Below are 15538 nucleotides of genomic sequence, written 5' to 3' on the forward strand. Positions count from 1 at the left end.
CCTTTCTCATTCCAATGGAAAACATTGCCATTTGCACCCAAATCCTCGGCTCACTCACTTATTCAGACAGACAGTGGAGAGACTATATACATGGTCCATTTTCTCCACCAGCAGATTGAGTTCTGAGTGCAGAGTTGAAATACTTGAACCAGATGGGGACTGATGGAGAAAGCTGTTACATTTCATGGAAAAAGCATCCAAGTCTGACCTCAGTTGCTGCAAATCATCCTGGGTACGCTGTCAGGACTAAAACATACAACAAAGATGAAGACAGAATTAAACAAAGAAGTCTTTGTTTGTAATAGCCAAATATGGAAGCAACCTAAATGCCATCTGTAAGAGAGTGGTTGAATAAACTCTGAAACAGCACTGAAGGGGATGAAGGGGAAAAAACAGACACAACTAATTTCTGGACAAAGTATCTGGCCTATTGACACACCTTCAGGCTAACAACAAAAAGACTATAAGTAGGCCCTGGCCGGTTGGCTCAGTGGTAGAGCGTCGGCCTGGCGTGCAGAAGTCCCGGGTTCAATTCCCAGCCAGGGCACACAGGAGAAGTGCCCATCTACTTCTCCACCCCTCCCCTTCTCCTTCCTCTCTGTCTCTCTCTTCCCCTCCCGCAGCCAAGGCTCCATTGGAGCAAAGATGGCCCGGGCGCTGGGCATGGCTCTGTGGCCTCTGCCTCAGGCGCTAGAGTGGCTCTGGTCGCAATATGGCGACGCCCAGGATGGGCAGAGCATCGCCCCCTGGGGGGCAGAGCACCGCCCCTGGTGGGCGTGCCGGGTGGATCCCAGTCGGGCGCATGCGGGAGTCTGTCTGACTGTCTCTCCCTGTTTCCAGCTTCAGAAAAATGAAAAAATAAAATAAAATAAATAAAAATGACCAGATTCCCTCTGTTACATCCATCTAAGACTCACTCTTGACACTTGTCTCGGTCACGTGATACATTTATCCGTCCCACCCTAAAGGCCGGACCGTGAATATATTTTCTGACATTAAACCGGTCTGTGACCCAAAAAAGGTTGGGGACCACTGCCCTATGGTATTAGTTTGGAACTGGATGGAGATAAGAGATACATGAATTCATAGTTTTGTGTGTATGACAGACTGATAAATACATTGATCTACCTTTGTGATATAATTATATATACATACTTAGACATGCATATACACATATATACATAAATATGCACATATATAAATAAGTGTGTGTATAACATAGGAGTGTGTTTGTATGTGTGAATGCATATATACATATGTAACCATGTATTTTTCTAGCTCTATCTGCTGAGCAATCTTACAGCAATGACACCCCAACAACAATGAGCACCCAGATGCTGGTTTCTAAAATCATTCTCTACGTAAAGGAAGCAGGACTACCTTAAGAAATGGCTGATTCCACGATGGGGATGGCCAGTGCAAGATAAACCTGGAATATCTTGTTTTGTTGCAAAATAATAAAGCACTCAAAGGATAATGATGACGTGTTAAAATAATATATGAGCCAGTTTTACAGGGCTCCCAAGGCTAAATTTGAAAAACTTTGAACATCAAAATAGGGATAGTAGCAAATTACAAACCACTGAATAAAATAAGAATTCATAAATCTAAGAGAGAAAGGAGAGAGGGAGGGAGCTCTTTCCATTTGATAGAATAAAAATTTAAAAATGTAAAAGGAATGACACAATTAGAAAATCTTTTGGCAACAGTCATACTAATATTGATTCACTCAAGATGCAACAACAGAGCCTGACCTGTGGTGGCGCAGTGGATAAAGCCCACAGCCGAGGCTCCATTGGAGCAAAGATGGCCCAGGCACTGGGGATGGCTCCTTGGCCTCTGCCCCAGGCGCTAGAGTGGCTCTGGTCGCAACAGAGCGATGCACCAGAGGGGCAGAGCATTGCCCCCTGGTGGGAAGAGCTTTGCCCCTGGTGGGCGTGCCAGGTGGATCCTGGTCGGGCGCATGCGGGAATCTGTCTGACTGTCTCTCCCCGTTTCCAGCTTCAGAAAAATACAAAAAAAAAAAAAAACAACTGGGTGTGTCTTATACACTGGTTGTCGATTCTTTTACTTGCATTTCCCGCTTTTTCGCACTTGTTTTGCACTCATTGTTGAAGACAGTGATTCATCATCAGACACAGATGAGGACAAGCTAATGGATGGGAGTTTTGACAATGATGAAGAGTTGTATGAATTTTATGATGAATAAAACTTGAATATATAATTTTATGTAATACTTTTTTTTTTTCAAACTTCGGGCCCCAAAATTAAGGTGTGTCTAATACATGGAAGCATCTTACACATAGAAATACAGTATTTCTTTCTCTCTTTTTTTTTCATTTTTCCGAAGCTGGAAACAGAGAGGCAGTCAGACTCCCGCATGCGCCCAACCAGGATCCACCCAGCATGCCCACCAGGGGGCAACGTTCTGCCCCACTGGGGCGTCGCTCTGTTACATCCAGAGCCATTCTAGCGCCTGAGGCAGAAGCCACAGAGCCATCCCCAGCGCCCGGGCCATCTTTGCTCCAATGGAGCCTCGGCTGCCAGAGGGGAAGAGAGAGACAGAAAGGAAGGAGGGGGGGAGGGGTGGAGAAGCAGATGATCATGACGAAGCCTCAGAAAAACACAGAGGGACATTCTGCAAAATAAATGGCCTGCACTCTTCAAAATTGTTAAGCTCATGAAAGATGATAAAAAAAAATTTTTAAACTGTATCAGGTTAAATAATCTGAAAAGATACAGCAACTAAATGCAACGTGTGATATTGGGTTAAATCCTGTAGCAAAATTAATTTTTTATTTTTCTGAAGTTAGAAGCGGGGAGGCAGACAGACTCCCACATATGCCCAACTGGGATTCACCCATCATGCCCACCAGGGGACGATGCTCTGCCCATCTGGGGCGTTGTTCTGCTGCAAAAGGAGCCATTCTAGCGCCTGAGGCGGAGGCCATGGAGCCATCCACAGCACCCGGAACAACTTTGCTTCAGTTGAGCCTTGGCTGTGGGAGGGGAAGAGAGAGAGAAAGAGAGAGAGAGAGAGAGAGGAAGGAGAGGGAGAAGGGTGGAGAAGCAGATGGGTGCCTCTCCTGTGTGCCCTGAGCAAGGATTGAACCCAGGACTTCCACACACCAGGCCGACGCTCTACCGCTGATCCAACCAGCCAGGGTGGCAAAATTACATTTTGGTTGTTGCAAGAGGGGTAGGGCGAGTTGAGGGTTGGGCTGCTACCCCAAAAAGAATTATTAGATCAATTGATAAAATTTTAGTAAAGTTTTCTATCAATATTCATTTCCAAATTTTAAGCATTGTCCTGTGGTAATATAAGAAACTACCCTGGTTTTTGGAAACACCCACTGCAGTATCTACGGATAAAGGAGCATCATTTCTGAAAGTTACTCTCAAGAAAAAAGATTATGATTCTGTATACATACGTTGTAGAAGAAAATGACACAGCAAATGTAAAGAGAAGTTAACATTTGGGGAATCTAGGTGAAGGATAAATCTAGGTGAAGAATAAAACTTTTTGTATATCAAAAACAATTTTAAAATAAAAATAGAAAAAGAAAAATGAAAGTCCTGTAGAAGAGCTAAATGTTAACCTTTTTTTTTTTTTTTTATTCATTTTTAGAGAGGAGAGAGAAAGGGAGAGAAAGAGACAGAGAGGGAAAGAGAGAGGGGGGAGAGAGAGAGAGAGAGAAGGTGGGGAGGAGCTGGAAGCATCAACTCCCATATGTGCCTTGACCAGGCAAGCCCAGGGTTTCGAACCGGTGACCTCAGCATTTCCAGGTCGACGCTTTATCCACTATACCACCACAGGTCAGGCAACCTTTATTTCTTAAGATGTGCAATTTTGTAGGGATAAGTAGATTTTGAAGGACCACAGAAAAGTAAAATACTTCAAATGAGAATTACAGGTTCATATGATATGAGTCATACAGGCATATTAGGTCCCTTACGGCCAATGAACGCTACAGTGCCCTCTCGACCTCCTCTTCAAGCTTAAGAATAATTAAGAAAGGTAAGAAGAAAAAAGAAATCCCTCCTTCTCATTAGCCATTCCTTTTCATTTCCTTTAAGCTCCCAGATCAAATCTAATACACTTTTTTGATGGTAGATTTTTACTAAATGGTAAACATTCTGTGACAGTAATATCCTGGAACAAACAGGCCAATAGAAATATGGAACGCTTCACAAATCTGTGTCACACTTCCCCCATGGGGGCCATGCTAATCTCTGTATTATTCCACTCTTAGCATATGGACTATGGAGCGAGCACCAAGTCGAATATTCTTTGGAACTCACTCTACCATGCCAAGTGGAAATGTTCTAAAACCCTCTAGAAATTCCTAGAGTAATGTTCGCTTGGAAATCTGGAAGTACAGTAGGTACTATTTTATAATCTCTCTTAGACTGAAGTCTCTAATTGTGATTTCAACCTTTTATTCTTTTTAAACTACACTATAAGCCAAAAACAAGAATTTTGCCTTACTTTTCTATGCATGTCTCCGAGCACTTAAGAAAGCAACTAGTATTTGCTGCTTTTACTTCAAGAATACTACTCAAATTTTCATAGCATGTTACCCTTCCAGAAAGCTTATTATATGTATTATATTACTTAATTTTTTCAAAATAACTAACTCTGTGACTCACATATTGTCTCTATTTTCTAAGAAAGGAAACTAAAGATGAGAGTTAATTTGCTCCAAGTCACAGAGAAAGTGCATTAGAATCCACAGTAGAATCTGATTCTTTCCTTAAAATTTTTTGAGTCAAATGACTGGCAGTAACTATGTAATACAAAGTAACACTTACATGTAAGAGACCAGACAAGAGCATCTTTACTAAGCAGTCTTCAAATACATAGCCCAAATGCAGTGCTTAGAGCAATTTACCAGTCTGTTTGCTTTCCCAACTGTGGATGGAACTAATCAATTTTTGGCAATCACAGAGCTGAAATCAGGCTTTTCCACAGGTAAAAGGCACAGGCTGCAGGGAAGCATGAGTCTATTGCTTTATTTTTTTGGACATACTCTCTTGCCACCCAATTCATTCTGAAAGCATTCACTGTGCAACCAACACTCGCCTTGCCCTTAGTGCGTACCTCTTGCTCTGCGATCCTTTAATGCACTGTCCTGCCGGGCATCCTTGTCGATCCTAGAGCTGGCTGGAGTCTGAATTCGTTTGACTAGCCTCTGCTCACACTCCTCCAGGCGCAGCCCAATATTCTTCAGCTCTGAAATGTACATCTTGGCCACTGTTTCCTCTTTGTCCTCTGTGAATACACAAGCACAGAAGACCATCAAGCACCACACCAGAGATCAGCAAACCTGGGCACAGCAGCTCCACCCTCAGACACAGGGAACCAATGGTTCCGGCAGAACCGACAGTCCACCAATGAAAGCAAGGCTTTACATGGGCAACCTTATGCCTGGGCCTAAATTCCCTGCATTATATAATGATCTTTAAGGATCCAAATACTTTATTTCCACAAGACAAGGTGAAGGACTGATTAGCAACATAGACTAAAATATGGCCTCTTCTTCCCTGATCTGAATTCATCTCTACAAGTTTCTCTCTTTCAAGGTTTTAGTTTGAGTGGTGATAGCACTTTCTAGTTTACATGAGGGCTCATTCCACCAGGACCCTCCTCTTCCCAGGCACACACCGTTCTCCATGGATTGCATCAGGTGCTGGAAGTGGGTTTTACAAGGCTCCACTTCCTCTTCCAAACGCAGACGGTCCGCCACTGAGAAGAGCACTGAGTCCCGGCTGTCCTGAAGGAAGTCCTCGTCGTGGGCCTGCAGGGTCTTCATCACTTGGTGCCAGTCCCCTGGGGGTGATGACCCAAGCTAGGCAGGAAAAGCCACAAGAAATTTCAATAGAATGGGAACATAATACTTTCTCCTTTTTATTGACATTTAACAGACACAAAATTATGTACAAACCATAACTGTACACATGCTGATTTTTCACAAATTGAACTTGTCCGAAAGAAAGAGAACATCACTAGCACCCAGAAGCACCCTCTGTGCCCCCTTGGACATAACCCTTAATAACGGTTAATTCACCATAGTCCCCTGCGACATACACTTATGCAGAAGAGATTTTTATCCTGCAGCGAGAAGCCTGCACCCTTCTCTCTCTGCCAAGAGGACCAAATATGTTATATATTTTCATCAGAAATTTCCTTAACACTGAACCTGTTAAAAGCCACAGGCCCTTAACATTGAAGCAGTCTCCCTGACCCTTTTGTTTTCTGATTGGGTGAGTAGGGAAAAAACTTGCCAATAGGATATGAGCCTGGGCTCATGCTTTCTTTCATAATTACCTTTTCCAGGTTCCAGGTCTTTACAAGGTCAAGGTCCTTCCTCAGGTAGTTTCAGGAGATAAGGCTTTTGGTGTTAACATGTAGCTGATGCCAAAGGGCATGACCTTCTGATAAGACTACTCCACTCTAGGAACAACACAGAGCCAGGGCATAGCTTTTGTAAGACTTCAGCTTCACATTAGGGACCCTCTAAGGAATAAATGTGATTACTTTAGCAGAACTGAGTGTATATGCTGAGCTGGGAAAATGAGTAAGTCAGACACTAAAAACCCAGGAATCTTTAGAACTAAGTTAATAGAGATCCTCAAACAATTTGGATTTGCTATGCTATCAATGTATTTTATATCAGCACACATTTAGCAATCTCATAAATGTTACCTGCATGTAATATAATTATGAGAAGTCAGTGGAAATACCCAGGGAAAACAATTACAGAGAAAACCAAGAGATAAAAGAACCTCATTTGGAATTGTTGAAAATGTCAACCTCAACACTTCAAAAATGATTGCTATTATCTATTTAAAAGTTCATCTGGCCTGGCCTGTGGTGGCGCAGTGGATAAAGCGTTGACCTGGAACACTGAGGTCGCCGGTTCAAATCCCTGGACTTACCTGGTCAAGGCACATATAGGAGTTGATGCTTCCTGCTCCTCCCCCCCCCCTTCTCTCTGTCTATCTGCCTCCTCTAAAATGAATAAATAAATTTAAAAAATTTAAAAAAAAAGTTCATCTGGCAGATTGAAGGAAACTGCTTGAGAAGACGACTTTTTTTGTAAGCATCCCATTCCCTAATTCAGTCTCAACTTCTGGAAGACTTAAACTCACAGATATTCAGACACAAGCAACAAATATCAAATTACCATGCATTTCTTTAAGTTTAGAAACGTGAGATACCAAAGTAGGATGAAAAACTAGAAGCCAAGATTGACAGTTAAATAAAAGACATTAAACTCATTAATTTATCTTCCCCTTTTCCAAAAACCCCACTAAAATATCAGCATAGTTGAAATAAAAGTTCAGAAAATCTCAAAGAACAAAAACACAGAAAAATATAAAACAGAAAGAAAATTAGAGAATCAGTATAGGAGGTCCAATATCTGAAAAATGAGAGTTCTTAAGGCAAGAACACAACATAGGGAATGAAACAATTCAAGAAATAGTCCAAGAAAATTTTCCCCAGATCTCAAAGATGTGTGTTTTCAGCCTGTGTTCAGAATTAGCATAAAGCTTCCCCTGAAAACAAAGCATTCCCTCCAAAAATTAAAGACAAACTAGGATTTCAAAAGCATGAGAGAGATAAAGATTTCATTCAGGAGGTTAAAGTATCAAACTGATCTGTACTGTGACTGTATGAGAGGATATACAATTCTGTGCATCTGTCAAAACCATAGTACTGCTCACTACAAAGGAAGAATTTGATAGGTAAGTAAACTTAAAAAAAAAGATAAAGAATGAGAATAGAACTGTACTTCTCAACAGCAAACCCTGGAAGCTAAACAACAGGGGAACAGTGCCTTCATATTATTGAAATTCATAACTGGACAATTCGTTATGAAGGAAGAAAGTTTCAGATATGAGAGGTCTCAAAAAATTTACTTCCCATGGACTTTTTCTCAGGAGGTTCCTAGAAAGTGGACTCTCCCAATCCAGAAAATACACCAACAAATAAGAGTTGGTTTCTAGGAAGCAGAGGGCCCAGCCCAGAAGAGAGGTAGAGAAGATCTTCGGGATGAAGATGAAGTACAAGCCAGGGAGGCAGTACTGAAGCAGGCTCCCACCGCAGATTCAGACTGGAAAGGAAGACAGGACGACCCAAAAGAGATGTTTCCAAGAGAATATAAAAATGAAAATTATCAACGGTGATTGGCCATATTGTGATGTCTTTTAGAGAAATGTAGGAGAGTTTGAAAATAAAGTCATTGTTGGGCAAAAAGTGTGTGGTAAGTGTGTATGCTTGCTTGCTTGTACTTGGCCTGATTGGTGCATGAGTACAGGGCAGCGCCATGTGGGTCTAGTCTAGGTAAGGCTGCGGGCGCTCACCCTCAGGGCAGCAGATCGCAAATTGCGGATTGCCTGCCAGCTTGGGAAGGGCCACTGTTTGCTACAGTTTGCCAAGGAAGGGGTTCCCCCCACCCTGGCCTGTTTTTGGCTTGCTCATCAGCTGTTGCAAGACTCTAATAAACAGAATGGCCTAGCATTTTTTGGCTCCACAGTTCCTTTACCTAAGTCTGCCCAAATCCAACGTGAACCTGCATGGCCAAGGCCACTGGCCTTATATCTGTAATATGCAAATAGACAAAAACTAATCAAACTTAAGAGCAAAAAAATTCTCACTTTCAAGGAAACATGAAGCCATACAAGAAAGTAAATGAAGTAATCTACTTATACATATTTTCAGTCACCTACTCATTCACTCTTTCCTTCAACCACCTCCAAGCACCTACTATGTTCCAGCACTAGTTCCAGGTGCTAAAGCTAAAAAGTAAACAAAACAGAAAAAAAAGAAACAAAAACCTCTATTCCTTTGGAACTTCTAAGAGGAGGGGAGAAGCAATAAACAAATATATTATCTGTTAGTCTGTGTTAAGTTTCATGGAGAAAAAGAAAGATGAATAAAGGAGACAGAAAGTGACAAGCAGTGAGTAGGGGAGTAAATCCCATCAATATTCACAGAAAAGAGAAGGGCCTGAGGCAAGGGTATGCTCGGGGTGCCTGAGAAACAGGAAAAAGATGAGAGTCCCAGAGCCAAGCACAAGCAAGGAGAGTGGCTGAGGATGCGCTCAGAGCAGAAAGGCCCAAGGAGAAGACACCTCACAGCAATCCCCCACAGTCATCAACCTGTGGCTCAGCCATAAACCATTTAATGTGGTAACACAAAAGTATCAATTTAAACAAAACTTGTGACATAACTACATTTGGAAGATAGAAAAAGAAGTGTATGCAGGTGTATGTGTAGCAAGCTAAATGTTAATTTTCAAGAGGAGGAAGTCAACAAAGTTGAAAAAAAATCAGAAAATAGGAAAAAAAAATCACATGATTAAGAAATTTGGAATTAAAACCAGAAAAATCTGCTTCAAAGAGTTGAAAATAGTTGACTCTGGAAAGCATAACTCTGGGATGGGGAGGGTGGTTGGTAGGTCTTATTATAATGTCTCTGCCTCCCCCCCCTTTTCTCATGAATTAAAAAAAAACAAACAAAAAGAAAACGTCTCAACTGAACATAAGCATTTACTGAAACTCTACTTGTGGCTGGGAGAGTAAGACTTGAAATTCTTTCTTTTGTTTTTTTGTTTTTCCGAAGCTGGAAACGGGGAGAGACTGTCAGACAGACTCCTGCATGTGCCCGACTGGGATCCACCCGGCACGCCCACCAGGGGCGATGCTCTGCCCCTCCGGGGCGTCGCTCTGCCTCAACCAGAGCCACTCCAGCGCCCGGGGCAGAGGCCAAGGAGCCATCCCCAGCGCCCGGGCCATCTTTGCTCCAATGGAGCCTCGGCTGCAGGAGGGGAAGAGAGAGACAGAGAGGAAGGAGGGGGGGGGGGTGGAGAAGCAAATGGGCGCTTCTCCTATGTGCCCTGGCCGGGAACTGAACCCGGGACTTATGCACGCCAGGCCGATGCTCTACCGCTGAGCCAACCGGCCAGGACCAAGACTTGAAATTTTAATAGAAGGTCTTCCCAAAAGAAACTAAAATTTGGTCCCTCTGTTCAAGATCATAAACGCAGACTGTCCCTATACCTGTATTCCCAGGACAAACAGCAGAGGTGGAAGCACACAGGGACAGCTGAGCAAAGTCACCTGCTGGGCATCTCAATGGCATCCTTATTGGGTGGAGTGATGAGGAAGCAAACAGATGGCACCATTGCCTCATTCTCCGTGGGGTTGATCACTTTCCACTTGGTGCTTTGTGAATTATCTTCCAATACACATTCGTCATTCTTGCATATAGTGATCTGAAGAGACAAATTTAGAAATAATTGCTAATGGATAAATCAACAACCCATTATTACCTGGGGCCTGACCTCAAGGCTATGAAATCTGTAAGAAAAAATCATTTTGGAGATCTGCCATCACTTAGGGCGAGTCCCTGATTCAGACAAAAAGATAACATGTAAAAATACAAAACACAGGAAAGGGTGCAGATGTCAAATAAATCCAGGAAGCGAGTGTTTATGAAATGCCTGGTACATGTCAAATAACACGGTAAATGAAGGGTAGAAGGAGACTGTTAAGACCTCCAAGAGCAATCTCTCGCATAATCAACCAGTAGAATAAAAATGAAATAGACAATGAATACTCACAACTTTGCTTTTGTGATACTTCCTCCTCCTCCCTTCCTGTCATCCCACCCAAATCCTTGAAAACAGTTAAGTATTTGGAATTATCAGGACTTTCTCTTGGGAGATAAGTAACCTAGTGTTATCACTATTTTATGGACAAATATTGAGACAGAAAAGTGCAGGAGAAGTTCATACATTCTTTTGTATAACCAATATTTATCAAGCCAGCCATGTACCTGAAAGTGTGCTAGTTCACTAGAGATAAAAATGATAAAATGGAAATCTGACAAACATGGTCTATATTCCACATATTCTCAAGGGGTATACAGTTACAATACTGTGTGAATAATAAAATTTACTCTGAGTGCACGGAAGAGACATGACCTTGGCCAGAGAGGTAAAGAAAAATTCTTCAGACATCTGAAGCCATACTAAGGAATTTAGACTTTCTAAATAGAAAGGGGAATTGCTGTAGGACTTAAGCAGGGGAGTGACAATTCTTTGTAAATGATCGTGCTGGTGGTAGGATAAAGAATGCATTAGAGCCCTGGTTGGTGGCTCAGTGGTAGATGGTTGGCCCAGTATGTGGATGTCCCAGTTCAATTCCTGGTTAGTGCCCAGAGTAGAAGTGACCATCTGCTTCTCCACCCCTCCCTCTCTCTCTCTCTCTCTCTCTCTCTCTCTCTCTCTCTCTCTATCCTCTTGCAGCCATGGTTCGGCTGGTTTGAGGACATTGCCCTGGGTGCTGAGGATGGCTCTGGGGAGCCTCCACCTAAGGTGCTAAAACTAGTTCGGTTGCAAGCCATTGTCCCAGATGGGCAGAGCATCGGCCCCAGACAGGAGTTGCTGGGTGGATCCCCATCAGGACACATGTGGGACTCTGTTCTTTCTATCTCCCCTCCTCTCACTTGGAAAAAGAAGAAGAAGAAAAAGAATGCATTGGATGGGGAAGCTGACACAATGATCCAAGTGAAAGAAACTTGGGATAGAAAAAGGAACAGCTAAGGGATAATTATTTATAAGTCAGTACTGACTTGGCAGTCCTACTCGCCATAGGGGACGAGAGAGAAGTCAAAGGTATCTCCCAGGTGCTACCAAGTACCATTTCCGTCACCACTTAGGCAGCTGGGTAGATGATGAAGCCAATCACATAGGTCGGGAGCAAATTATTATTATAGAGTTGAAGCTTCTAAAAGAAAATGACAGAAGAGATTTGAGCATGTCTAAATTCTAAACGTTAGCCTGACCTGTAGTAGCTCAGTGGACAGAGCATTGACCGGAATGCTGAGGTCACCAATTCGAAACCCTAGGCTTGTCTGGTCAAGGCACGTATGAGAAGCAACTACTATGAGTTGACGCATCCTGCTCCTCCCCTCACCCCCATTCTTTCTCTCTCCTCTCTCTAAGGTCAATAAATAAAAAAGTTTAAAGATTTCTAAATTTTAAAAAGCCTCTTGCCTGACCAGGCGGTGGCACAGTGGATAGAGCATCGGACTGGGATGCGGAAGGACCCGGGTTCGAGACTCCGAGGTTGCCAGCTTGAGTGCAAGCTCATCTGGTTTGAGCAAAAGCTCACGAGTTTGGATGCAAGGTCGCTGGCTCAAGCAAGGGGTTTCTCGGTCTGCTGAAGGCCCGCGGTCAGGGCACATATGAGAAAGCAATCAATGAACAACTAGGGTGTGTCGCAAAGCGCAATGAAAAACTAAGGATTGATGCTTCTCACCTCTCCGTTCCTGTTTGTCCCTATTTCTCTGACTCTCTGTCTCTGTTTAAAAAATAAATAAAAAATTTAAAAAACAGACAAAAAAACCCTCTCTTTATCATTTGATTTTTCCTTACTGTCATAACTCTATGAGGAAGCTTCCCTTGTCCCTCACTTCCCTCTAGAGCCAGAATATCCATTCCCTCTCCTTACCTCGATCTGCCGGTAGTCACAGATGGCCTGCACCGACATGGTGCTCTTCAGCACATGGTCAGGACTTCGTGGCTTTAACGGAACAATTGTTTTTCATCTCCCAACAAGACTGGCAACAGAACTCTTGGACTGTATAAGCTGCTCCTTTTCATCCTACAAAATGAGAAGAAAATAAAAAAGACACTAATGTTGCTAGAGTGACTAACAAAATGTGAATGCTCCACTCCCTTAGAGAATGTCATTTCTCAGTTAAATAATTGTTGGTGCAGCCATCTTAGAAACACCGGGGTAGAGAAAGAAGGAGAGACCGTTTCTGTCTTCCACCAAGTGCATTTGGACTCAAATTTTGCAGCTTTTTCCCTGTGCCCTTTCAAGGAACCATAAAAGCTACATGCAAAAAATAAAAATAAAAGATAAAAATAAAACAAAAAGACCTGCTAGCTGCCAAATACAACTATAAAGCTAGCAAAGGATTTCCCCAAATAAAGTTCAAAGAACACAGAAATTAAAAACAATAACAACCATGTTGTTATTGTTGTTGTTATTCAACTTCTCAATGGGAAAAGCCAGTTCTTGCCTTCTGCTTAGGAGAAGCTACAGTTAAGTTCTTTAAAAATTTTAAATTATATCCACCACAAATGTTTTACCACAAACTTTCTCCAGAAAGATCTTAGCTCTCCAACCAACAATCTACAAATCAATACTGTTGGTGAAGGCATTGCGACAAATGATTTAGAGTTCACCTTTTAGTGCCTTGCTGTGTGACAATCATGTAAATTTGACTGGTTTGAAAGCAGTATCATGCAAAATTAAAACTCTCAAGTCTCTGCAAAACTAATTATCTTAAAAACTAATGAACCTCTTGTCAACAAAATTGGTAGGGATCTACTGCCAATTCCATTAACGTAAAAGATTAACTAGAATGTTTTGAGCCCGTTTCAAGGTACAAAAACTCCCCAGAAGAGGGCTTTCTAAGGATGGAAATAAATGTAATGAGAGTAAAGAGTTAATAATGCTAAGAAATGTCATTAAGGAATTAAGAATATGCAAGTTAAAAAAAGAAATGCTTAAATAAACTACTTGTACCTGTCCCGGGGAACATTATTGGAAGAAATACAACTTGAACTTATTAGTTAAGAAAGAGGAATGGAATCTATCAGGGAGACAGCCTCACTGTTCCATACTTGCAAGCTCACCACCCATGTCATTTGCCTTGCAATAAAGATGTCAGTTTCTGTCTAACCCAGAGCCAAACATCTCAAACTCGAGACACCAAGTGCTCAGCGTGGTAAAAGTTCTGAAAAGAACCGGAAGCCAGGACAGATGCTCCCGAACCTGACGGAAAGCTGAGGACAGGCTGAGGAGCAGACCCAGGTGACTCCATGCCCCGAGGATGCCGCCAACCCGATGCCCCTGACCTGGAGAGGAGGGAACAGAGCAGCGACCCTCGAGAAGAGAAGATATGACAACAACTGCAGAGGAGTTACCCTACGACAGGAAGGTACTCTGTGGAAGGGAGGAGATAACAGCCAAGGATTATTATAATCCTCCTTCACACCTGAAGTACCTCTGAAAGAGACATTCTAGAGACAACATCTGAAAAGTCAGGTTTTTACCCTTCATTCCAAATTAACAGATTATCTGCCCAGGTGAAACACTCAATGCAAATTCATTCATAGGTTTATAATTCCTCTAACTACATATATATATACATATATATATATATATATACACATACATATATACCCACCAACCAACATTCATAAGTGCCCAAGTCTTACCCACAAAACAAATGGCATTGTTTTGAGTTATTCTGCTTTTCTTATTTATAATCTTCTATTGAAGTGTGAGGGTCCCCTGGCTTCCCCTATAGGAAAAGTAATTTCTCTATTACAAACATATTTATATCTTACTGAGAGATATACCTTGAGACTTGTCTTGCCAACTCTACGTAATAGACATTCAATAAATGGAAGTAGTCCTGCTGATTTCATTACAGTACTCCTGAAGGGACAGTTCATTGGAGGAAATGAAGGTAAAACTGATTTGGGTTAAATACTAAATGCAATACTATTTTTTTAAAGTAAATATTGTTACGTAAATAAAACTGAAAAAGAGAGCATTACCTCTAAGTAAGATTTTAATGTCCTTAATTAAATTCAATATTCTAGTACCTCATCATTACCAAAAGAAAATTGCCAAGGAGAGAAATTTGGCTCAAGTCTAGTTTCATAGGGGTTTTCTGAGTGAAAAAGAATCTGATGTCAGTTAATCCCCTTCAACCCTACTTTTGTTGCTCTACACCTCATCTCTGGCTCCAACTACAGAACTGAAACAGACAGGAACAAGGCAAAGAAAGTATGATGAGCGCTAAGAGGCTCAGGGGAGATGACTAGGCCTTTACTTCAATAATGTACCCAAAGGAATCTTATTAGCAATGTCTTTAAAGAAAGAAAGGAAAAAAGGAAAGGGAGCAAACTGATTAAACTCTATTTGAGGCCCTGGCCGGTTGGCTCAGTGGTAGAGCGTCGGCCTGGCGTGCAGAAGTCTCGGGTTCAATTCCCGGCCAGGGCACATAGGAGAAGCACCCATCTGCTTCTCCACTCCTCCCCCTCTCCTTCCCCTCTGTCTCTCTCTTCCCCTCCCACAGCCAAGGCTCCATTGGAGCAAAGATGGCCCGGGCGCTGGGGATGGCTCTGTGGCCTCTGCCCCAGGCGCTAGAGTGGCTCTGGTCGCAACATGGCGACGCCCAGGATGGGCAGATTATCGCCCTCTGGTGGGCAGAGCGTCGCCCCTGGTGGGCGAGCCGGGTGGATCCCGGTCGGGCGCATGCAGGAGTCTGTCTGTCTCTCCCTGTTTCCAGCTTCAGAAAAAATGAAAATAAATAAATAAATAAATAAATAAATAAATAAATAAATAAATAAATAAAAAGAAAGACTCCAGTTCTCGTGCATCACTGAAGAACTGTGGGGACAGACGGGAGGGCTGCCTTGTGCTCACTACAACGCAACACCAA

At 42.4% G+C, this 15538-nt stretch overlaps 1 protein-coding gene across 1 annotated transcript in view; it reads right to left on the minus strand.

The window, feature by feature from the left end:
* LOC136316057 (microtubule-actin cross-linking factor 1-like) overlaps positions 1-15538 on the minus strand; it is a 91825-nt gene that overhangs the window by 41659 nt on the left and 34628 nt on the right. Inside the window, 7 exon segments of the mRNA XM_066247800.1 lie at positions 59-237; positions 3355-3362; positions 5102-5272; positions 5666-5849; positions 8599-8605; positions 10126-10280; positions 12523-12594. Coding sequence (XP_066103897.1) covers positions 59-237; positions 3355-3362; positions 5102-5272; positions 5666-5849; positions 8599-8605; positions 10126-10280; positions 12523-12594 — 776 coding nt within the window.

The sequence above is a fragment of the Saccopteryx bilineata genome, chromosome 12, assembly GCF_036850765.1.
Source record: "Saccopteryx bilineata isolate mSacBil1 chromosome 12, mSacBil1_pri_phased_curated, whole genome shotgun sequence".
NCBI lineage: Eukaryota > Metazoa > Chordata > Mammalia > Chiroptera > Emballonuridae > Saccopteryx > Saccopteryx bilineata.